The sequence below is a fragment of the Erithacus rubecula genome (genome assembly GCF_903797595.1).
Source record: "Erithacus rubecula genome assembly, chromosome: 5".
Taxonomy (NCBI): domain Eukaryota; kingdom Metazoa; phylum Chordata; class Aves; order Passeriformes; family Muscicapidae; genus Erithacus; species Erithacus rubecula.
In genome coordinates, this window is record NC_136687.1 from 27,467,196 (window position 1) to 27,492,329 (window position 25,134).

The window sequence follows — 25,134 nt, forward strand, 5'->3', positions numbered from 1 at the left end:
GGTGCCCTCTCCTGAACTGCCTTCCCTGCAGTTTTCCTGGGCCAGCCTTGTCCATGCAGGTGGCAATCATGTGACAGCAAGCTTCAGCAGGTTTAGGTCTAAATCATAAATATGTCATTAACCCCTTTTATTCTTGCAGAGCAGACTTCCCCACCCGTTAATATTCAGATGAGTTTGTGCTTCATAACTGACAGTTCCGAATTAAATTAATATGATCGGCCTGTTTTATAGCCGCAACTAGCACAAAGACACAGCTCATCTTTGTTCTGACAGCTTTCACAGAACATCTTAGGCTGGAAATATTTCCTAGGTGAGGAGTTAAGGTAAGAAAGTTGTCTTCTTAGGCTTCTCTGTACTCAGTGAAGAAACAACCTTCACTGAGAAGCTTTTCATACAGCAGTATCTGAAACTTCGACTTCAAACTTCATTCCCCTTAACCCTATTGATAGGGAATATAATTAAAACATGACAATACTACATTAAGATTTTACAGAGAAAACATACTTATCTGTTAGCAAAGATAGTAGGAATCCTTTGGCCAAAAACCATCAACCATTTTGTGATTTGAATCAAGATTTCAAGAGCTAATATTAGGTTTTTTCCAAGGTAACTGCAAGACACTTTTCACAATTGTAGCAGGTTTGAAATGTTGCACGTAGTGTGTTAAGAGGCTCTCAGTTTAAAAATAACAGTAAATCAAAGAAAGTGAAATAACTTTTAATTCCCTTTTCCAATGTGCATTTGAATTTAATACAATCTGTAAGGCACTCTCAAAAAAAAAAAAAAAAAAAAAAAAAAAAAAAAAAAAAGTTATTTTCCAAATTAGGACAGTTACAAGGCAATGGTAGGCACATAAAATATAAAATCTGTAACTGATAAACAATGAAACATGGATGTTCAGGATTTGGATGCATTGCAAGGTAATGTCATTTCTGCATCATGACACTGCACAGAGTAAATATTGGCACTGTAAATGATTTCTCATTGGGGTTAGGAACTTGTATTCTCTTCATATCCCAGTAAAAAATAAACTCTTTAATAAATAAATATATAAAATAAATATATGCTATCTGGAGACGTATAAATAGGTCCATCCTGAAGAAAAGTCCCACTTTTGACTACTGTGTATTGATTTCTAATGTCCATCACTAAAGTGGAGCCTGTAAAACTTCACACACAGATTTATTACTATTTTACAGTCCATGTCTTTCCATTTCTCCCAGCCATTGTCTCATCCATATGATGTAGATGGTTCCCTGCTAATCAACAGGCCACAGGTAATCCAGACAGAATTGCCAAGAGTTGGTTGTTTTAACAAGTCCCACTTCCCCCTGGCGACTGGCTACCAAATCATCCATCAAGTCTTGAGGAGGCTGGTCCACGCTCAGCTTCAAGGCTTTGTCTCCTAAATCCAGTGGTTAGAAAACAGAGGCTTGCCTTTCACCAAGTAGGTTCTTCACATCCAGCATCCTAGACCTCTGCAGGTTCCTCATGCTGGCATTGCCATGGAAGCATGGACAACAGCTCCAGTTGGCTTTTTTTGCCAAAGCTGCCTCTTTCCTCAGCTGTATCCTAACACATCTTTGTACAGTTCTGGAACTCTTTCAGGATCCACAGGCCGGGGCAAGAAATGTGTGAATTTCTGGTGTCTTTTGGACCTTGCCCCATCTCTGGGAGTACCATCTTTGTTAAGTGCTACAAAGTACCTCCGCCCTGAATCCCCATGTTTGTACACATTGGAGGAGTAGGTGTTGTACCAGTTTTCCTCAAACTGTTCCCTGAAGATGCACTCAGATGTTAGTTTCTCCTACATAAAGAAAGAAAAAAGAAAAATAAGTTAAGTTGTCACTAGACATTTGAAGACATGAAAAAAATTATAAAAAAAACCAAAATGCTTTAGGCTTCATGTAGCCTTACTGTTCATTTAAATGTCAACAAACCCAATCCAATAAGAGTATGTAGATCTGACAATGAGTTTGGAAACTTGAACCTGTACACCTACAATTTTGGATTTCAAAACTATTAACAAAACTATTAATAAAACTATTAAGTTAACATTTACTGTAAGAAAACATTAATTATTAATTATTTTCTTAAAACTCATCTGACTTACAGGAATTATATTATATTATGTAGAGTTTTGTCTTGGGGTATCTACTGTTCTAGAAATGAGATTTGGTAGAGATGCAACGCAACAGAGAAGGAAGGTATTTACATATTTCTTTGTGGTGTGTATCACTTCTCACATTTTAAACTGGAATGACTACAGCAAAGGAAGTGGAGAAACAGAATCTTTTATCCGAAGGTGTTTTAAAACTTGAAAGAGTAGGACTGGTATACCCTCATAGTTTTGTACAAAACAACTCTATTTTGTTCAAGTATTCAAGGCTACACTGCGTACTTCAAAAATACATTACACACTTCAGCAGGAAAAAATGTTAGTGTTTTGAAAGCTGAGATAAACTTCTTGAGGGGGTTGCATTGTTAGGAAGGAAACCAAAACCTAAAGATATATGAGCTGGTATGAAAGTGGTACTTACAGAGCCATAGAGTTCTCCCTTCTCATTCATTCCAAGGTAAAGGCCACTGTCCACGCCTCTAATACTGACCAGTCCCACTGCCACACTGATGAATTCAAGGATACCTGGGGAAAAAAAAAAGCTTTAATTAGTTTTGTAACCATAAAACACATTTCATCCAAAAACTCAGTTTAAAACAAGTAGAAAATGCACATGTTATAGTAAACGTGGCCTAGTTTCTCTAAAATCTCAAATACTGTGTAAAAACAGATACACAATGTTCACAGGAAAGCAGTCTGAGGAACCTCATCCTGAAACATGAATCCTACACCACTTAAGAAAATTTTTAAAAATGTTGAATATGAAAGGATTTTATTCTGCACTGAGATTAAAGCCATTACTATCATGCTGTTGAAGTCTTTAATGATTGTACACTATTTGCTAAATTGCCTACTCAAATATTGGAAGATCAGTTTGAATTACCTGAAAATACACTTTACTACTTCTACACAGTTATCTTAAAAAAACACATCCATTATTAGGTTATTTGAATGGAAATCAAAGTACAGATGGGAATTTTATGTAACAGAATCTACCCACAGAAAAAGAAAAGTATTTGCCAGACATCTTATCTAGCATATGGGCCCACACCTCTTGACACAATTTGCTGTCTTTAGTGCAGGCTTTTAAAGTACATAAAATATGCTGCTTTTTTTTGCTACTGTTTGGATTATAGCATTATTTATATTACATATGCCCAAAAATGTAATATATATTAATAAAGTATTAGAGACATGAGGTATTATTTGAAGCCTGAATTTGGCAAAGGTAAGCCAACATACTTAACCAATTGATATGCACAGATTACAGTACATCCAAAACATGAAAGAAAGGGAATGTGTGAACTGGCTTTTTGGAATTTGTTAACAGTATAAACAAAGACTCAAAAAGAAGTGCCAGAATCATATCTAAGATATTGCTGTTTGGCAGAAAAAGCACAAAATATTTTTAAAAACCCACTGAATCTAAGGTAAGTAGTTTTAAATAGTGCACCTGATTATGACTTTGTCTGTTTCCTATTTATGATTTCAGGACAATTTTCACTCACAGACAGATGGACTACCTGGACTACACAATAATTTTAGATGTTTTTAATTTTAATTGAACTTTGGCAGGTATCTTAGTTGTGTTAACTGCAAAGAAAATAAATCCTTTACAAAGAGTAAGCATTAAAAACTGTATTACACATAAATCATCCAAGTTTTCCAGTTCATAAAGCACAGAGTAATTTTGTCTTTCTGATATCATTTTCAAAGCCACTCTTTTTCCGAAAGCATAATAAGCAGGTGATACAACCCACAAAGAAACCACATCAGACAAACCTGCCAAGAGTAGTGGTAGAATAAAGGTAGTACAATTCTAAAAAGCCCGGCAAATGTTAGATCTACGGCTAACTTGATTTTCCTTTTAAAGCAAAGATTTATTTCATGTTTACATGCTGTAGGAAATCTTCCTTCTGAGAAGAACTGTCTGTTTGACTACTGCTGTCCTACTTCTTAAAACATCCATGTGTTATAAAAGCAATTAAGAACCATTCCAGCAGATTGTTTTGACTATGGGGAGGATGATAGGAAGCTCTTTAATCACCTTTTTACGACTGCTAAATCAATACACACCAAAACTCACATGTGGTTGACAACAGCAAGTTTGTTCGGATGTCCAGCTTCTACAACTACCATGTAGGATTTAATCTCATAACACAGGAAATGTTTATGTTTTGGGATTGTCTTCACTCCTTTGTGTTTATTGACAGTGAAAGCTGGCTGGAAAGCATTTTAAGCACTTGATCAAAGAGGCATTTTAGCCTCCTCTGCTTCAGCTTTACACCCTGTGAAGCAAAGCAGTCTAATGCAGCCCAAAGATCAACATGTCCAAGTCTGTGACCATGCTGCTTCAGAGAGACCCAAGAAGCTCCAATACCAACAGTGAACCCAAAAAGGATCAGTCTGACTCTTGACCATTCCCACTAAGCCTAGCGGTGTATGCATGTGCTCACAGACCCCCAGCAGGCTAAGCAGTGCCTATCTCCTCACTCACCTGGGATGTACAGCACTCCATCACTACCCTGCCCTGGAGCACACCCCGTGGGCAAACGCCTGAGGGCGAAGACTCATGCACCTGCCTCAGCATCACCAGCATCACATCACATGTCCCTCCCAAGAGCGCGACCGCTCCCGCGGGTACCCACAGAGGCGCTCGCACACACCCCCCACACCCGCACACGCACCGCACCGCGGGGCCGTGCTCAGCCGCCTACCGAAGAGGCTGTGGTCCTGGCGGGTGCCGCGCACGCTGCCGTCGGGCAGGATCTGCAGGTGGAAGCCGGTGCGGCAGTAGAGCTGCCGCCGCCGCAGGATGCCCTGCAAGTGCGCCAGGTCCGCCGCTGCCGCCGCCGCAGCCGCAGCCGGGGCGCGCCGGTCCCCGCGCTCCGCCGCGGCGCGCCGGTCCCCCAGCAGCGCCGGGCGCTCCCCGGCGGGCGGCAGCAAGAAGTGGGCACCCACCGGCTGCCCCAGGCCGTCCAGGCCGCCCAGGAAGCCGCCCACCTCGGCCAGCGGAGCCATGCGGGCGCGGGGCGAGCGGGCTAGGGCGCGGCGGCGGCGGAAAGCGGCTGCCGGCCTCTCCCGGTGGGCATGTGGGGGTGCGCGGCGGAGCCCCAAGCATGGGGAGCCGGCAGGGCCGAGCGGAACCGAGCCGAGCCGTGCTGATGCGAGCCGGTGTGAGCCAGGCGGCGGGGTGCTGCTCATCGGCTTCGCGCGTGTGTATATATATACGGCGGTCCCCTGACATATGCTAATGAAGCCGCTGCGGGGAGGCCGCGTTTGAAATTGTAAACCGGCTCCCCCTCCGCTCTCACCTTCCTCTGATCTGCGGGGACGGCGGGGAGGGGGCTCCGGGCGCGCCCCCCGCGCGCTGCCGGGCGCGCACACGCGCGGCGGGGGCGGGGGCGCGGGCGCGGCCCCAGCGCGGAGCGGAGCGGAGCGGGCAGCGGGGGACGGGCGGGAGCTGCCGGAGCATTACGTGGACAGGTGCAGGGAGAGAGAGGCAGGAGGGAAGAAGGAGAAAGGGCGTTACCTGAGGGTTAGACCTGCCCAGACACACATGAAAGAAAAAACCCGAAGATCTGACAGTTTTACTCCCTGTTTCTAAAACGCTAATAAAATGTACATGCATTACGCTTCCCTTTTATCGCTTCAACTACAAGGAGGGGAATTTCTAAAGAAATTGGCATAGTCAGGGAGGTGCTTTCCCCTCTGCAAATTCTCTCTCGCATTTAATTTATCATTAATGTGACACTAAACTGATCTGTAGTATTTGGGTATTGACAGGAGGTCTTAAAAACATAAATGGCCAACCCCATCGTTTGGGATAAATATTTTCAAATATTTAGAGAATATTTAGAGAAGAAGACAGAAAGATTGAAAGGTGGCTCATCTAATCCATCTTCTTTGGGATTTTTCATTGGGCTCGTAGCCAAGGTCTGTGAACATCATAAATTACCAATATAATCCACTGAAATATCCCCGTTGTAGTTCTACAATGTTTTGAATCATTCTGGGACTTTTTTGTCCCGTTCCAGATGAGCATATGCATTTTTTTCATCCCCAGAGTAGAATGGTTACACAGGAAAATATAGTTTGGTGGAAAACATATTCACCAATGGTAAATAGCAAGGCTACGTTAAATCTAAGAGCTTGACTTTTGCCATCTTTCCTGCTTTTTCTGTAAAGTCTAATGAATTTTAGGGTTTAAATGACATGACCTATCTTAGCATCTAAGATATGCACTTCTTTGCCAATGTTAAAACATGGTATTAGAGTATAAAATGTAAAGATCTTTCATAGTTAATTCTTTCAAAAGTTCAAGAGAATCACTTGGTGGTTTAAGGTTTCATTTAAACAAAAAAGTTGCAGAGAATCATGAGAGATTAGTTCTCCCGTCTTGCTTCATGGTCTTTTCAGTCACAGTCTAAATCTGAGAGATCAAATGGATTTGACTGCTTACCTTTATTTGCTATGGAGAGTATAGGGCTAATTAATTGGCAGGTGCTTTAAAGCAGGTAATGTGACACCTTTTCATCATTGCAGTCCTAAGTACTGCCCCTGTGTGCACCTGAATTATAAAAAGGCTGCTTTAAAGCAAGTGATTTACTGTGGAAGGATTTAAAACTGAAAAAAATAATGCTAAATACAATGATCAGATAAATCACCTCAGAAGAGAGCACAGGCAGACCTGTTCTGGAGGCAGTTACAGATAGATGTTATATTATTTTACCTTTCAGATAACAGGAGCTTGTCATGTGGTGGGACCCAAAAATCTACCATAATCGAGATTTCAAAGCACATCTGTGTAAACATTATCACATCAGTGTAAAACATCAACCAATGAGCTTTCTCTTTGAAGCAAATCTACTTAATTGTAGTGCTAAATCAAAGAAACAGATCAAAGTTGAATAATCTATATGGCACCTATTTCTCAAATAGCCTGTTCACTGATTACTCAAATACACCAAAAACGTTTGAAACAAACATCAAGTATTTTTATTGACATGACTGGCAGGTCAAGATCAAACTGTTCATCACAGCTGTTAAGTTGCAGGATGTCCACCAGAATGGTAGAGTTAAGTGCAGGAGGTATATTGTTCTAAGCCTAAAGATGCTCCCACACAGATACTGTTCCTGGGTCCAAGCAGCACCCTCCAGTCCTACAAACAGTAGAGGGGTCTATGGTTCAGACAACTTCACTGTCCCCAGTAGAGAAGGCTTGGGGTTATTTTGAAGAAAAAAAAGTCTTCAGCCATCACACACTGAAAGACCCTTATGGCTAAATCGTTCCTGTTATATAATGGAAATATTTAAAGGAGCGGAATACATAACACTGATCTTTTCTGAGTGGAGTCTTTAATGTCTGGGAACTAAACCGGTTATGCTGTTTTATAAAGTACAAGAAAAGAAACAAAAAGATAAGATTTTTTTGTGTGTGTGTTTGCACTAGTCATGTGACAGGAAAAGACAACACTAAAGATTTTTTTTTTGCACCTTCTGAACTTATACCATGGGAAGTTAAATAATTTTGAAGAGTTTTTCTCCAAGAGTACATAATTCAACTTAAAGTATACGGTACAATCTAATCGACTCTACATATACTTCCTAGAGACGGCACTTTCAGTGTCATTGAACAAATATATATGTGGTCAAGCTTTTATTTCCATAGCAAGTAGTTAGAACTTCTATAGACAATACAATTACTGTATATTTCCTAAGAAAAGCATGTTGTCATAAGCAAAACCTAGTGGCTACCAAGGGAGTGGAGAATGTAATGGACTGAAATCTTTCAGATAGTCTGTATATATACGGAGAGACAGATTGATCAATCTATCTATAAAACTCCTGTTAGCTATAAAACTTTAGGTCCTACCATTTATTGCACCTTTGTTAATTTTAGAACTCCCTCACAACAGTTCTGTGCCAGCCATAAATTTTTAATGATATAATAAAATAATGGAGAGGGAGAGTTCATGAATGTATGAGGAAGCAGACATTTGGTGGAACAAAAACCACGGAGTAGCACACAAAGAGATACTGGCTGTGTCTCCAGCTGGAGACACCTATGTATCATGGCCAGTTTCACATTCTTCCTAGATTTGGACACAAAAATGTGGTTCTTGGCTTTCAGGAAGGTGAGCAGAACATGCACAAGTTACAATGAATGCCTTTCTAAGCACTGCAAGTCTGAGTCAAAAAGGTGTATCCTGGTGCAGAATTCACTAGGAAGAACAGAACAGAATCTTTCCAAGGCTCCCTGTATGGATTAGGCCATGATCTGATGATGTCAAGCCTTTAAAATGCAATACATGTAGATTTAAAAAACACTGAAAGCTTTCACTTCTGAACAGATACAGTAGCAGGTACGTAGGCATGTATACATACATGTATATTTATATTTAACTACTTAAGAAAACTCAGATGAGGAAAAAGCAATGATGATTTTTTTTTTTCCTGTTGGAAGGAAAATAATTTCTTGCACCTTCATGCTTTGTTTTATTTCTTTAATTGAAGACAGAAATTCATAGGGCTTTTTAAGATGCATGATTCTACTGTCTATGTTTTTGTGGACACACATGAATAAACCCCTATATATGCAGAATGGAACAGAGAAGCTATTACAATGAGCACACATTTACATGGCTATATCCAGTGAGAATGGACTGTTTCCATATATCAATATTCAAATGCCTCGTTTGACAGCTTTCTTATTAGTCCTGTAAGTGAATCATTGGATTAAAGCAACCTTTATTTAAATTGCATGCTTTCTGAATCTCTGCATGCAAGATGTTCAGACAGCTTATGTTTTCAGACTTGCTTAACAAATAAATTTTGCTCTTGTCCCTAAGGAAACACCTCCGCAGGGAAGTTCTGCCTAAAATTACCTAGGTGTAAGTAGTTGCACATGTGAATTGGATTTTTTAAGTGAAAGAAATTTTAGCCTAAAGGTGTTATTGAAAAGTAAGTAAAATGTGGCTAACTAATTTCAAGGGAACAGTGTGTAGAGAGAGAGAACTCATGGTTCATCAGTTCAGGTGACTGATGAACTCTTAACAGGTTTAATTTGGGACACCACACTGACCAAAAGTGGTTTCTCTTCCAGTCAAACCAAAAAGGAAGGCTATTTGAAAAAGGTAATTGTATTGGTGAATGATGTCTCCTAATGAGGCAGCTACAACAGATAAGATCCCAGAGCCACATTCTACAAAATCTTCCAGACTGGATGCTTAGTCATGTACTTGCAAGAAAAATACTTGCGTTTCAGTCATGCTAGGCATCAGAAATTATTATTATTATTGCAATGTTTCCTAAATGCTGGTCTCCATATTGCCCTTTAATTGTTTAGTACAGAGATGCAAATCAGATTTGCAGACAAGGATTTTGCCCAGGAGTCACACATATAAAGTATTTATAAAATAAAGCAGTAGATTATTAAAAAAAAAAAGTTTTTGACAGTTGGGAATAATGAAGTCAAGGGAATTACTTGATGAATGAATTTGCTTACAGTGTTCTTAAATTTTGAAATAAATGCAGAAAATCTGTCATTCATCCCAGATACTTGCCCTTCCAGCCATAGCTCTGAGCTAACTCAACCTTGGCCACACTTGCAGCTGCATGATCTGACAGACTGTCAGTTGACAAACACGGCCACACTTACTCCTTGACACATATCATAACCACTGAAAATGCATGAGGTGTTTTAAAAGGTAACAAGTTATCATTTATGTATTTCCCAAAATTTTGTTCATAACAATATAAAAAGTCATTAGTGATTTTTTGGGGGGAAGGAAATGTGGCTGAAACTTATGTAAAGAAGACTGAAACTGTACCATTGCAAAAAAATTCTATAAGGTGTGCTGTGTCTTGAAATGTTTGTGTGCAGTTTATAAACTTTCAAGGTAATATAGATGGTGATGCAGGTTGTACCATGGAAGGATGCCCTAACATTAAATGCCTGACAAGATTTATTGCCCATCAGCATCAAGTAGGGACAAAAGGCCATGCTCATCTTTTTCAACTGGTCTTTAACAAGTTCTTGGTTATGCTAAGGAAGCTACCTGTCACCAAGAGTATTTATCAGAGAGGCTGTTGACATGGCAAGGACACAGTGCGGCACACTGTCCCGTGAGCAAGGCTCCGGAGTGCCGAGATCTGGGGCACGATGATGAGCACACGAAAGCGGCCGCTGTGCCCCGCTCCCGGCAGCTCCCACGCACCTCCCCGCCGGGGCTCGGGCTCAAACTGCGCGGATCCAGGGCCGTGCCGGTCCCTCGTGTTGGTCCGGCCCCCTCGTACCCCGCGGTCTCGGCCGCGCCCCGCCGCTGCCCGGCCCGGCCTGGGCCCCGCCTGCCGCCGCCAGCCCCGGGAGCCTGCGGGGAGCAGCGCCCGCGGGCGGCCCGGCGGCGGCGGGGCGGGGACTGCGGGCCCGCTCGGTTCCCCACCCCCGCCCCGCTTCTCGCGAGGCTTCTGCGGCACCGGGGGCTCGGTGCGGCGGGCGCTGGGGCGGAGCGGGGCTATGGCCGCCCTGCGCTCGCTGCTGCGCTGGCGCCGCCGCCTGGGGCCCGCGCCCGGCGCTCCGCCGGCCCGGCGGCTGTGGGGCGGCGGCGGGGCCGGCCCGGCGGGGCCGCGGCGCTGGCGGCGGGAGCTGGGCTGGGCGGCGGCGGGGGCGGCTCTCGCCGGGTTCGCGGGGTACCGGCTGTCCGAGCGGCGGCGGGAGCCCTCCCGGGAGCCGGCAGCCGCCGAGCCGGGCGGGGCCCGGGCGCTGCTCCCCATCCCCGTGGCGGCCGCTGCCAAGGAGCCGGTGACGGTAGGTGTGTGCGCAGGCAGCCCGCTCTGCGGGGCGGCTCTCCGGGCGGCGCTCCCCGCGCTGTGGCGCAGAGGTGACCCTGCGTGGGCAGCGCGGCCGGGCGGCGGGGCAGGGCCCCGGCGGGAGCTGTCACCGCCGGGACGGACGGACGGACGGGCTGTCACCGCGGCACTGGCGCGCCTTGGCTGCGCCAACCCTGCGGTACCTCCGATGCTGTCCCAGCCGAACCTTTCCTTAATGGGAAACGCTGGTTTGCAAATGGAACAGCTCCTGGCAGCGCAAAACCTGAGTTTCGGTTTGTACTTAGGACAATCACCTTTCTAATACAAAATTTCCTGTAGAGCGAAAGGTTTACACCAAGTTCCAACATTGTCACAAATAGCGGTTCAGTTGGACTAACTCAGCACCCGGTTGGATAACCAGGGGTAACAACAAGCACTTGATGTTAACCTGGAAAATTAAGATTCCTGTGATAAGGATGAACTCCTGCACCGCAGTCTATGTAACATATGGTAATCATAGGGTTGGGGTCTTTTTCATTTAAAAATGTCAAGAGCTGTGTTTAGGCAGTTTGTCAGAGTGGCAAAAGCTAAGACTGGAAGTCAGTGGTGCAAATGGCCTGCGTTCTCTATACCGGGTTTATTTTATACTTTGAGAGCAGGATCTACATTTTTGCAGTGGAGTCCTTGTGCCTAAGTGTGAATGTTGGTCTCCCTTTTGCTGGAAGGCAGATTCTGTTGGTGGCATCCTATACAAAGGGAAATTGAATCTGGTATTTTTGGTTATTCATGGTCTTGTGTCTGGAGTAAACTGTTACAGTTTTTCACCGTGTTTTGATGTGTCAGAAATTTACATTGTTTTGCTTAGCCAGTCTTAGTGGTCAGTTTTCTTTAAAGGGAAGTATTGCAGCTGTGCCTTTGAAAAGTCGATGAATTTACTTGGATGTATGATTATGAATTTGCACCCATATCACTATAAAAACATTGAGGTTGAAATTTAAGAACTATGTTTATATATTACTTAATGTAAAACTAAAAAAAATTCTAAAATATAATACCTATGTATATCTATTTTTTGAAGACAAGCACTGTCTTGTAGCACCTTGTTTCTGTATGGAAGAGGGCTCTAATTAATTCGGTTTTCTGTTTGCATAGCAGAAAATTTGAAAGATTACCTTGAAATATGTCCACCCAGATTGTGTGAGCTAAATCCAGACTGACATCTGAGAATACTGCCTTTATGTTGCAGGTTCTTATTTTTGAATGATTGATCTAATTGATTTCCAATTGCATGCTTCAGTTAAAGTCCCCTAAAAATGAGGATCAAATAGCTGTAGAATTTTTGTTTTGAGGTAGTCGTTCCTATGTTTTTTTATTATTGACTCTTGTTCCACAGAGTGGCTTATAGGGAAAGACCATGGTTTGAAAGTGAATCTAGACAGTGAACTACCATGAGCAGTTTGACCATGAGCTCTGTCTCTGATCCATTTATAATTGCCCTCTAGACCTGTGATGAGCACCAGCTCTTTCACTACAGATTTCTAAAATGACTCCAGAGATGGAAAAAATGATGCAAATATTATGTTTAAATTGTGTTGAATAGTATTCATGCTATTCTGCAATCGTATTGTATTGTAACATCCTTTGTTAGAAGGCTGAATTAGTGTTGCCTGAGTGGCAACTTTTTTAATTCCTGATTTTGAGTGCTGAGCTTTCAACTTTAATGGTGTGTAACAGTTTAAAAAGTCTGATAACTATGAAAGTAGAAAATTCTGTCATAAAAATTCATAAAGGTGTCAGTCTTGTTAGAATTAAGATTGGAACTCTTGGATCTGCTGCAGAGTGTGTTTAGAGTAATCACTGGAGAATGATAACCTGCAACTTCTGTATAGATGGGTTTGATGGAACTGTGCTGGATGTTTTGCTAGAATATTTTTTCAGTTTTATCAGATACTGACCAGCAAAAAATGATGAGGCTCAGGTATCTTGGAATCCTCTCTGGCTGCTTTTGGTCGTTTCTTTCTTTATTCCTGATGCATAAATCTGGCACAGTTTTCTGGGGTTTTCTAGGTTTATCCTTATCCCACTTTCCCATTTCCCTAGTTCCCCATTTAATTTCAAATCTCAGGCTGCTTTTCATTCCACCGAAGCAAATCATGCAATGGCTTTTTGTTTTCCTCCTTCCATTCAATCCACATTCTTCTACTTCATCCTAATATTTTCATTTGCTTGTTTCTTCCTTAATCATTCCTCTAGCAGCATGCTTTTCCCAAATGCTATTTACTTAGATCATTAGAAGCTGGAAGTGCTGCCTCTGCTGTCAGTCTACAGCAGCTGGTAGAGGCAATTACACTGAATGTTTCTTGCATCACCCCTGGGGGACAGAATAACCACTAAAAAAGACCTCAGTACAGACAGTAAAGGGGCTGGCCTTGCAAAACCTGAAATACTTTTCTTTCAGATGTAGACAGCCCTAATATATGGATTTGTATAAGCATAGAGTTCACAGAGAGTCATAAAATTTTTGTAAATGTTCTGGGGGATGAATCTATCTCCTCCCATAGATTTTGTGTTAATTATTTTTTTATAATCCATTCTGAAACATTCATTGGCAATGGATAATTCCATTTTTAAAGGTTAATGCATAGTGAGTTTATAACTGAAACCAGTATCACAATGTAAAGTACTCAGGTATTTAGGGTAGTTATGGTTGTCTCACCTCTAGCATTGTTAACCTTGGCCAGCAGGCACCACACGATACTACACAGTCACTCCCTTATCTTCTAGCAATGGGATGGGAAAGAGACTTGGTAGTGTAAAAGTGAGGAAAATGTGGGTTGAGATAGAGACAGTTTAACGAGCAGAGTAAAGGTCACACAAACAAAGGAAAATAAGCCATGCAAATAAAGCAAAACAAAGAATTGATTCACTGTTTCCTGTGGCAGGCAGGTGTTCAGCCATCCCCAAGCAGACAGGGTTCCATTACATGTAACGGAGACTTGGGAAGACAAATGCACTGAATGTGTGTGTGTCCATTTCCTCCATCTTCCCCAAAGCTTTTTTCAGTCTGCACAATTATTGTATGGTATGGAATCTCCCTTTGGTAAGCTGGGATCAGCTGTCCCAGCTGTCCCCTTCCAGCTTCTTGTGCACCTCCAGATGACTTGGTGGTGGGACAGTGTGAGAAGCAGGGTAAGCTGTGACACTGTGCCAGCACTGCTCAGCAACAGCTGAAACATCTCTCTGTTAGCAACTTCTGATACTCCCAAACATTAAAATCCAGGGGTTAACTTAGTTTGCATTTTGACTCTCAAAGAACTGCTTTCTTTTCTGGCAGGACACCTGCTTCCAGATGATGTTCATATGGCCTGTGAAAGTATTTTGAGTGTTGTGCTAGTCCCAATTAGTATCCCTACAGATTACTTTCATTCAGATTCTGTCACTGAGTTGAAATAATGCTTGACAGTAGTGACAGAATATTTAAGTGCCTAAAGGTATCATGCACATGTTGGTTGCTTTGTCCTGCTACTGTCTTCTAGGATTTATGAGCCAGGAAAGTTAAAAAGGGGCTTTAGATTTCAGGACTAATAGTGATGATTGCACAGATGTTGATAGGACACCTTTTTAACCAGTTCACAGATATGGCACATAGTTTGAGGCTAACTGGAGAAAAAATATATTTGAGACTTGTAAAGAAATAATATATCAAAATGGTCTGCATATCTGTTTCCAAGTTCTATGAAATTGTTACAATGTGAAACCTGATGAGCAACCTGATGAGATCTGTGAGTTTATGTACAGAAGAGTAAGAAAATACTATTTGCCAAAAGTCAAGCTCTGAAATGTGTCACCTGCATGGTGTCTGTGGTGTGGCAGGCTATTTGATCAGCCTGAGATCATGGGATCAGTGAAAAGTATACTTGCTTTACCAAGCATAATACTTGAGGTGTTCTGGTGGACAGTAAGATTTGTTGCAGAAGCAGTGTGAAGCTAAGCTCCCTACCAGGATTATCTTTTCCCAGATGCTTTCTGGGAATAACTCTGGACCTAAGGGCTTTATATATGATTACTTGGAGTGAGATCTTGGACACTATAATAAACTGTCAGTTTTAATTCCAGGGGTGCTGCCACAGAACATTTTAGAACCAAAGTAAAATTCTGCATTCTGAGCTGCTAGTTTTATGTCTGCAGTTTTTGGTGAAGACTGGGAGGGCTCTGTTATCAGACAGCTCCCTTAAAGTTTAGGAGATGGTTATGCAGAGCAAGAATTCGTTTGAAAGAGCTGTTATTTTGACAAAGTGACAGAGTTCCTCAGAGGAGTTAACATTTGTCTACTAGTTCCTTACTTTCAGAAATTCAGTGTCATCAGTAAAACTTACTAAAATGGTCTTGGAAGTACCAATGATGCATCATTGTACTCCTAAGAGACTTTTTATATAATAATGTTGTCATTATGAAAGCAAACTCCAGGCCTCCATTTTTGGGGGATATTCTCCATTAGTCACTTCCTTCAGAGATGATTTAGGATTTTAAAGAGAGGCAGGGAGAGACAGACACACACTGTGTACTTCATCACATTTCTGGAAGGCACATTAATTTCTAGGAGAAGGAAGCTGTGTACCTCAGGTGTTTCCAAAGGGTTTTTCCCTAGTATCTCACCTGTACTGTCAAAGTCCCACTTTGTGAAAATACTCAAAAAGGGCCAAGTGTTTTCATAGCAGCACATTTCTAAGTGCATTATGTCATGTATTTCCATCTCTGTGAAATGAAGAACAAGACTCTACCTCCAAAAAAGTAAGGGACGCTCCCCTAGGGAGGAGGCTCTCCTGCCTGCTCAAAGAGAATGCTGTTCCAAAAGCTAAGCATCCATAAGCATCGCTTTTCCAAAAGCCACTTGCAGCAAATGCTGTTTTGTAAGTATGGTGCATTTCATGCCATAGGGCAATTGCCAAATGTATGAAGATGGTTTGCTCTTTGGATGATCCCATCTGAAGCTCCTTACCAGTGTCATCCTGAGAAGGATACTGCTTGCCAGCTGTAGCAAGAGCCATGCTGAAGGACAAAGAAGGTTTACCTTTTGTTCTTAATTCTCTGTTCCTCCTAATAAAGAAAGGGATGATGTGTGTTTGGGATGGACAGATCCAGCTACTAGTGTGTTTTGGTGGTGTGTACAGTGAAGTACATGAATATGTGGAGCTGGATATACTGACTAAGGGTTCTTGAAGTGCTGCTATAGACGAGGTTGGTCCCCTGTGAAACTAATGCAAGAAGGACTGATACATTAGTTACATTATTACCCAAAGGATTTCCTGTAACAGAGTTATATCTGAATTTGACCTTTTTTACAACACATTCCAGCTTCCTATGGTTGTAAATACTTTAATATAATAATGTCCTTATCTCAGTGAAGCGGGATCAGCTAACAGAATTGTTGACTGTACTACATCTTAGTAGTCTGCTAGAAATAAAACTTCAGTAAGCATCAAAACAATTTTGTCTACTTTGGGATTTTCCCACACTGGGAACCTGATGGTTAACCTTTTGGCCACCCAGCATGAAAACAGAATTGTGCTACTTTTATCTACATGGGAGCATATTAAATAAGCCTGAAGTCAAATATAAACGAAGGAAGTTAGGAACAGCGTTGCTTTGAAAACCTTTGTATTTTAATAATTTGCACAGATTCTCATTGATGGAAGGCAGATTACTTTGCAAACAAAAATTCAAAGAAAGTTACTCGAAATAAATTAAAGATTAAACTACTGTAGCAAACATATTTTTGACTGCAAGCAAAATGTATCTTTAGTAGTAAACGTTGGCTTCTTTAGCTAAAATAGACTCTCCTTTATCTCAGTTGGGAAAAGCAAGAGAACACTGATTTGACTTGGAATAAAGTTGTGAGATTTTATGTGATACTGCTGGAGTTTTTTGCGTCACATTCACACACAGAATGTATATTTTTAATTATTTGTTCTGTAAAATACTTTGCATTTTTTGTGGATATTCTCAGAATCTGGGAATCGGAGTATTATTCTGGGTTTCAACAGTGGATTCTCATATATTATGTCTGTGGAGCTTGTAGGCATAAAATTTTTAATTTCCAAAAATCCTATATCTGGTATTTAAGCTTATATCTGTGAGAAAACTAGATATTTTGTCACAGAATAAAACTGAATTGTTACTAATGTTGCACAAGACTCACACTTGACAGCATTTCTTTTGTGTTTTTTTAATAAAAAGAGTAATGAGTTACTGCTTTATCTTCTGCACTTTACTCCCAGTGAATTTGGGCCATATCATTGCCATTTTTTAATATTTTCAGGTAATAACTACTGCAAAATTTTAGCTGTTTCAGTGTCATTGTGGGCTTGTGCCCTCTATTGGGCCTTGTATTGTGTTATGGCAATGTAAAGTTATTGCAAGGGTTTCACTGGAAGGCCATACAAGTTAATTCATGTTATGCCAGACTGTGAAAGGAAAGGTTTTTGAAGTAGGACAGCCAGGAAAATGAACATGGGACATGGGACCAGAAATAGATATTAGCCCTTGCTTCAAGGAACTTCAAGGAGTACATGGAGACCTTTGGTGAGAACACCAGATTTTCAGGGCATTTTGACTTGTCTCTGTTGATAGACACAGTACATGAAAAATGAACCCAAAATGGGAATGGGTTTTGAGTGCTGAATTTGCTTGATAGAAAGTCTATATTTTCTTCACTCATGTTTTTGCTGTGAATAGAGGGAGAAAATACTGAGCAATGTCACTCTGAAGAGATTCTGTAAGGAATGATTTTAAAGTCGATTGACTTAAAAATGTCAATTGTCCATAACAAATACCCTCATCTAAAGGACTTCTGCTTTCTTACACGTGATGGTATTATTACAATAAGTAGGGCTTCAGGTGGCCCTCTTTAAATACAATACATGCAGAAAAGAGTTTTTAGTAATTATATTAAGTCATTGAAACATGTTAATGAGAAATCATTATCATATTTTCATTTGTATAATAAATTCAAAACTTTTGAGGCCTTTCCCACATACTTTAGATTATGTGTAATGTGTTTGTGGCCTAGATTGATGACAGCACACCCAATCAAAGAATGATACTCTCCCTTCAGAAAGTCCCATGCCAAATTGCTATTTGGTCTTCATTTTAATTTTTGCTTGCCTCATTTCAATAAAAATTGTTTCCCTCTGTTTCCTTTGCCCGAGTGTGGTTTGTATATAAGTGTTGCGTCTATTTAATCTGGTTTTGACAGGGCTTTGAAATACCCTCCATGGGAGAATTAGGTGTGTGAAAACACACTTCTGTGTTAGGGAACAGCAGGAAAATAGGCCAAGATAATTTTTTCTCTTCAGCTGATTTAAACACCCAAAACAGGTGTTGTGTTCTCTCTGCAGTCCTGCAAGAGTATGGCACAGGAGGATGGGGTGAAATGTGGAGCAACAAGGTACCAGAGTTTGAGGAAGGAAGGGCAGGAGGATGATAACCATAAGTTGTTTGATTACAACTGTTTGATTACAATTTACAATTTTTTGAGAATAAGGAGAATAAACTATTGTGAGCTCTTATAAACTTCAAACTTGCCTCTTTTTGTTTTCTTTTTGAGTTGTGAAGTTGAAAGGATGGAAAGTTTGTTTACCAACTAGATTCTTGGTTTCAGCTGTGGACTTTTTCCCCTTATATTTCTAATAGCAAAGCAGGTCAGTGTACATGTGCAAGTAAACCAAAGAAAATTAACTATGGCTAAAATTTAGGTAAAACTGTTATTGGGAGATTTGTGACTTTCTGTGTGATAGAAATGGGCGTGTCTGGTTTTTTTAAAGAGAACTGTAACATGATACAAGATAGTAATATTAGTAAGCATAATCGTCAAGAGGATTGGTAAACGTGTAGCATAAAAAAATCTACCTCCATTTGTTTGTCAAATAGATGTGCTTTCATGAAAGTTTTTTAAAATACTTGCTAATCACAGAGATTTAGTCTGGATAAGCTCTTGAAACTTCAAATAGAAATTGGAAACCTAGTGAATTCTGTTCACTCCTTCACCTACAATACCTTCCCTGAGGTATTCAGCATCTACTTTCTGTGTCTTGTTCACTGAATCATAGAATAATTTAGAAGGGACTTTAAAGATCATCTAGTTCCCAACCCCCCTGCCATGGGCAGGGACACCTTCTGCTAGACCAGATTTCTCAGAGCCCCATCCAACCTGGAACACTTGAGGGCATGCACAGCTTCTGTGGGCAACCTGACCACCATTATTTTCTTCACAGTAAAGAATTTCTTCCTAGTATCTAATCTTATTCTACTCTCTTTCAGTTTAAAACCATTCCCCCTTGTCCCATCTCTACATGCCCATGTAAAAAGTCCCTCCCCAGCTCTTTTTCAGACCCTCTGTAGCTCCTGGTAGGATGCTCTAAGGTCTCCCTGGAATCCTTCAGGCTGAACAATTCCAACTCTCTCAGCCTTTCCTCACTGGAGATGTTGTGTCCATTGCTACAGTAAGATTGCCCAAGATGGGCATAAATATGAAACAAATCAATCAAGAGCAATTGGCATCACTAAGATTTTCACACTTTCCTCACTGCATTATCATTTGCAGATGTTGGGGAAAACAGATGATGTTTCATTGTTATTTGTTGAGATTAATTTCTTAAATGAATGCTTGAAGAAGTGCAAATTGAGATAATACTTCAGAATGTTGTGGCTTTTAATTAGAATATTTGTTAGTTCCCAGTAATTATGGCTTTTATACAAGAGAAAATGTTCCATATGATACATAAGTTATTAACCATAATAGAAGCAGTAAAGCTCTGAGAAGAAATTTGACTAAAAAATAATACTATTTCCAAAGAAGGTTTTATTTGGCAGTTTGCTAATTGTGTCTGGAGTCTTTTGCAGCCAAACTCGGCTTTTATTTGGACATTTAGTGAATGGACCAATGATCCAATACACCTTAAGCCTTGGTTACGTTTATTTAAATTCATGTTGGATCAATAACAGAAATAAGTTGTTTTGATTCTTTCAGATAAAACCACCAAGTTCAAAACAAAGTGGTGTCTTCACTACTTGGAGTAAAGTTGTGCTTAAACTCATAGTTTTCCTTTACTTGAAGTAGGGGGAGCTTGTTGCTGGAACAGGTGATTTTTTTTTTTTTAATATAATCTGTAAGCTCCTATGGCCTAGGTTTTGAAACAAATAACTCTTTTCATAGGGTAGATTCAGGCATCTATCTGGTATTAAAAATAACAGCACAAAAGAAAAGTTCTCAGTCAGACCAGTTCCATTATGCAGTTTGACACTTGGAAAAATGAGCATAAGGCCCAGAGCAAGGTCATGCAGGTATTGGGCCTTTAGGGAGGTACTCCTCTTTATGGGGGCAGGCTGTGTTCATAGCAGGTTACAATGCTTTTGAGCCAGAGCATGAAATAGTGGGATTGCTGCATAGTCAGAGGGAAATGAGATTGAAAAATGAGGCAGAAATTAAGGCTTTGAAGACCTAAGTACTGACATGTAAATTTTAAGCATGTCTTTAAAATTCCACATTTCCAGCATGTTATTTTATACTTGTAGTAGCATAGAGTCCTTAAGATAATGTTGAAATATGTGTCTGAGAATTTAGCAAATGTTTTTCTGAGTATCTCAAGCAAAATATTAAGCAGTGGTACCTGAGACAGTGAGAATTTCTTGAGAGCAAAGAATCTCAACATGTTCTATAAATACTGACAGTGATCAAAACTAAAATGAGATTTGAGAGATAAGTTATCTAGAGATTTCTGTGACTATGTATGATTGATTGTGACTGATAACAATTGATTATATATAGTGTGTGTAATATAGCCTTGAAGCTGTTTCTTTTCTGAAAACTCACTTTACAGAAATACTGTTTTATTACTTGTGTTTACAACTGTATTCACAAGCATGTTTGTAATAGTGATAGCATATGTATCAAAAAAGAAAAAGGGATAGATGATTGAACTTCAAATACACGGATTATCAGTTGTGTCACTACAAGTTCTATCAAAACAACTGAGTTGTGTACTTCCCACGTGAAGACATAGCTTGAATGCCATTGGGCTACTGAAGGGTCAGTGAGACCAAAATATTCAAACAGTGAGATAGGACAAACATATTTTGCCTTGCATGTGAACATTCAGCTTCTCTCTGTCATTTTAGGATGACTTGTAGGTCTAGCTGTTAGACTGTTTTTTTTCTCCCCACATTTGATTTGGTGATCATTTGAAAATCATAAAAAGCATGAAGGCCTGGTTTAGAGCTGCTTCTCAGGCACAAGTGCAGAATACTTGTAGAGCAGTCTACTGAAAATGAAATTACTGTGTCAACATTTCTCTTAATCTTACTTTCTATGACAGATTCGTCTGTTGAAACAGAACATTTTCACACATGGAACAATGATTTAGAAAGTACTAGAGACAGTCCAGAAACAGAAATACACAGTCAATAGTCTTTTGTCCTTATTGAAGGCTGGCTAAAATGTCCTAGATAAGGTATTAAGTAGTAAAAGCCCCCTATAAAACATCTTCTTATTTTTCTTTCTTTTTTTTTTTTTTTCAAATATAAAGTATTTGACCTCTTCTATGCATGTTCATCTTTGATGTTTCTCTTCTACAAATCTAATTAAATCTCCTAGTTACAACTGAGGCCATGAAATTTTGTTTGACTACAGGAATCTCATCAATGCTTAATTTTTTATGGATGTTGTTTGAAAAGCTGAAGAAAAGTGAGCCCAGATCTTTGACTACTCAATATGAATGTGTCTTTGCTTCTAATTGCTGAAATTTGTAGTCTATTCTTAGAATGGTTTTGGAAAACCAATTTTTTTGTATTTGAGGGCAGTTTTTCTTAGTGGACAGATAACTGCCTACAGTAGCCACTGTAGACATTTTTCAACATGTTTGGAAAAATAAACTCTGAAAAATCAAGTGCATTTGTCTGTTTTCTTAGTTGGTAAAGGAAAACATAATATGAGTTAAATTGTGTGTTCCTTAGTTGGACAGATAGAGAATTAAATGACAGGAATAATGAGCAAGTTGGGAGATTTCTTTGATAAGATTCTGCATTCCTATTTTAACATAATAGGAGAAGTTACCTATATGATTACTCTTCCTTTTAGAAAACAGTTTGGGTTTGGCAACTTGCTTCATCATGGTCTAAATAGAGTTTTCAGATAGTAGTTGCATATTTTCTATTAAAGGTTTGGCAGTGCAGCAGAAAGATGTGAGAATTTAGAACATTTACAGTTTTGTACTACCGAATTTACACTTAAATCAGCTGGGTGGGAAATATACCAGAAGCTCCTGACATAGACTCTTGTGATACATGAACTTAATGCTATATTCTACTTTTGTAACTCTAGAATTAAAATTATGCTCTTTTCTTCAGTTTCCCCAGATATGGTAGCTTTACACCACAGCATATTATGGAGACCTATTATTGTCAACAGCTGAACTCTATATTAAGAAGCACTATAGAAAAAGTATTACTCTGTTCTCTTCTGGAACTATCAGAAAACTGAAATAGTTTTTGCAGAGTTGTTCAAAGTCTGCCTGCTGAAGTTGTAATAATTCCTTGAGTTAAAGTTGCCCTTTCTTCTATGATTCAGGAGCTGGAATTCTCTTTTTTGGAATTTTTTCTTCTGTGGTTGGGTGGTACCATAAATTTCAATACACAAACACTGTTGCTAAAGTTGTAGAAGATTGAAAATGGTAGCAGTGGAAACCCCAATTGTAGTTTCTGCTCTTACCGTAGAAAAATACTTGGACGTGTTTGACCTTATGAATTATTACTTTTATAGTTAGAATTTCTTAATTGTGAATGTGGGAATTGTAAATCAGAGCATTTTTATAGATTAAAACTGCATCCTTCTGTCTTTGAAGGTTACAGAGCACAGATCAGACCTCGAAGATTTACACCTTTATGCAACTCCGCGGGAGCAACGGTTTCGTAGGTTTGCCAGTCTGGAATTTGAAGGACAGCTGTACATGACTCCATATGACTTCATCCAGGCTGTTACAAGTGATGAACCCAAACGTAAGCAGGAGTTTTATAATGCTGAAACTGCTAGGGAAAATGCCTGTGGTGCATGTTATTTTCCTACTTGCTTTTGATTCCTACTTCTCATTCTCATGGTAGTAAAAAGGTACTGCATCTTCAGAATTTTGTGTCTAGATGCATAAACACCTGATTGTTACTGTGTGCTAGTTAAACATTTTTGCCTTAAGGTTGCAAACAGTTCAACAGTCATGAAAGATTAATTCGTGGCATTTGCATTGACACAGTTTCTTTCTGAGCAGGCCGGTATTGCTGTTAAACTGTTGCTTCCTCTTCTCTATAGTTTCTCTGTAAGCAGGCAACATATGTGTTCTCTGAAAGACTTAAGATAGAACATATAACTAAATCATGGCTTTATAAACAGCATGCTTTGAATAAGAGTTTTAGTCCTCCAGGGGATCAACTTTCTGCACTTAAACATTGCCAGTGTTAGTGTTAACTATGCGTTAATTAATGAAAAATTAACTATCAACTTTAGGTCATTTATTGTAAAACCTTTGCTTTAAGTATCAAAGAGTGCCTAAATAGTAAGGTGATCCCTTTCTGCTCTAGTTTGATTTCCTGGCCCTCAGGCTTGCAGTGCATTGGTAGCAGCACAAAGCTTCTGGGGAACGGGAATATCTTCTTTGCTCAGGTGTGACATGTATAATCACTCACCTTAGGTTTTCTTTTATTCAGTCTACACCAAAAAGCTAGTATAGAGAACATTCAAAAGCAGTGTTAAAACAGTCTGAGGAAGCTTAAAATTCCACGGAAATGTTGGGTTTTTTTCCCTTTGTTCTCTTAACAGTAAGAAACGAGGAAGGAATTCAGCCATGGCACATCAGTGATCAAAACTTCTGTAACTTCTGAATAAAGATATAATCTCATTGTAACAGTGAAGACAGAAGCTCGAGCTTAGATGGTGAAAACCTGTAGAACTTTGAAACTCTTACCAGAAAGCAAATCTTTTTTTTTTTTTTTTTAAGTTAAAAGAGAGTAAGCAGATTGCTTATCACACAAGTTAATACAAATACACATCAGCACTTTTTATCTATTTCCTCTTCTCAGACCTTCAATTCTTCCCTTTTTTATTAGTGTGGAGTTGGGTTTCACTGTGTATGGTCATGAAGATTTGTTCTATATATACTGGACATCATTAAAACATTTTGATTTAACTCTGTTTTATGACACTTTGATTGGCTAGACCACACTATATATATGGTTTGCTATCAAAATTTTTCCATGCTTATGAAGTTTCTGCTTCTTCCTCTCACAAAGCAAGTATGCAGATTTTAAAAACAAAGCCAAACCAAAAATCATGAAGCTCATAAGGACATTCTCATGGAATAGGAGAAGAGATCTGGAGTTCAACAGTCAGGTATCCTTCTGAATTCAGTGTAGCAAACCTTGTTTCTGTTAAAATCCTTTCTGTTCATCCAGTTCACCTCTGAGACCAAAAGCAAAATTAACCTGGGTGTCTTTTAGGTTTTGTGGTATTAGAGATTACATGGCTGACATAACTATTTTAAAGAATTTTAAGTAAGTAGAAGTGGATCACTCTGTTCTAGTGCAGTTCATATTTTCTGGTACATGGGGACAGAAGACTGATAAATAGGAAGTAATAGCTGAAAGAGATGACCCACAGATTATCACATCCAGGTTCTCATATCTGACTATGGTAATTTTAATCCCTGAACTGCAGCATTCCCAAAGTACCACTTGGTCTTCTTGGGCAAGTAAATTTTCTGTCTTGCTCTGTTGAATGAAAGTAGCACATTTAAGGAGAGAAATTTTCTAATAATACATTCTAAACATTTTATTTTTTATTTTTGGGGTCATTTTATGAATAACTTCCCAGTTGTATATAATTGGGTCCATTCAGGCTGACCTACTAGACCATCTGTTTTGCATAATAAAAAAAGAATTTATATCTGGGGCTTTTGTGAATGAAGACTATAAAGGTGTTGAGTTTTGTCAAAAAGCAAAAATGATCTTTGAAGTATAATTATAGAAGCCCTTTTGCTTTATAAAAAGAAGCCTTTACCCACCAAAAAGTTATGGATTTGACCACATTAAATGCTATTTTCTGGACCTTTGTGAATTCTGATATTCACAATGCCGTATCACAATATTGAATCTGTATAAATATT

The 25,134-nt window shown here is 39.8% G+C and overlaps 2 protein-coding genes and 1 long non-coding RNA gene across 10 annotated transcripts in view; 1 reads left to right on the forward strand and 2 right to left on the reverse strand.

The window, feature by feature from the left end:
* Positions 1-1,020: 1,020 nt before the first annotated feature.
* FGF20 (fibroblast growth factor 20) lies at positions 1,021-5,281 on the reverse strand. Its single transcript, XM_079307392.1, has 3 exons — positions 4,837-5,281; positions 2,541-2,644; positions 1,021-1,807 (listed from the first exon to the last, which is right to left on the reverse strand). The coding sequence occupies exons 1-3, from the start codon at positions 5,138-5,140 to the stop codon at positions 1,562-1,564; spliced, it is 654 nt and encodes a 217-aa protein (XP_079163518.1). The 5' UTR covers positions 5,141-5,281; the 3' UTR covers positions 1,021-1,561.
* A 1,813-nt stretch (positions 5,282-7,094) lies between these two features.
* On the reverse strand, positions 7,095-10,229 carry LOC306802474. The gene is made up of 2 exons (XR_013774374.1): positions 10,180-10,229; positions 7,095-7,281 (listed from the first exon to the last, which is right to left on the reverse strand). It is a non-coding gene; the product is annotated as an uncharacterized lncRNA (long non-coding RNA).
* Positions 10,230-10,562: 333 nt separating this feature from the next.
* Positions 10,563-25,134, forward strand: part of MICU3 (mitochondrial calcium uptake family member 3) — a 51,328-nt gene continuing 36,756 nt past the window's right edge. For 5 of the 8 annotated variants that reach the window (XM_079306738.1, XM_079306742.1, XM_079306739.1 and 2 more), the window contains exons 1-2: positions 10,566-10,928; positions 22,828-22,981. In XM_079306738.1, the coding sequence (XP_079162864.1) occupies positions 10,638-10,928; positions 22,828-22,981 (445 nt within the window). In that variant the 5' untranslated portion in view covers positions 10,566-10,637. Of the gene's footprint in view, positions 10,929-22,827; positions 22,982-25,134 lie in introns of all 8 variants that reach the window. The other 3 variants (XM_079306736.1, XM_079306737.1, XM_079306740.1) reach the window with 2 other exon arrangements.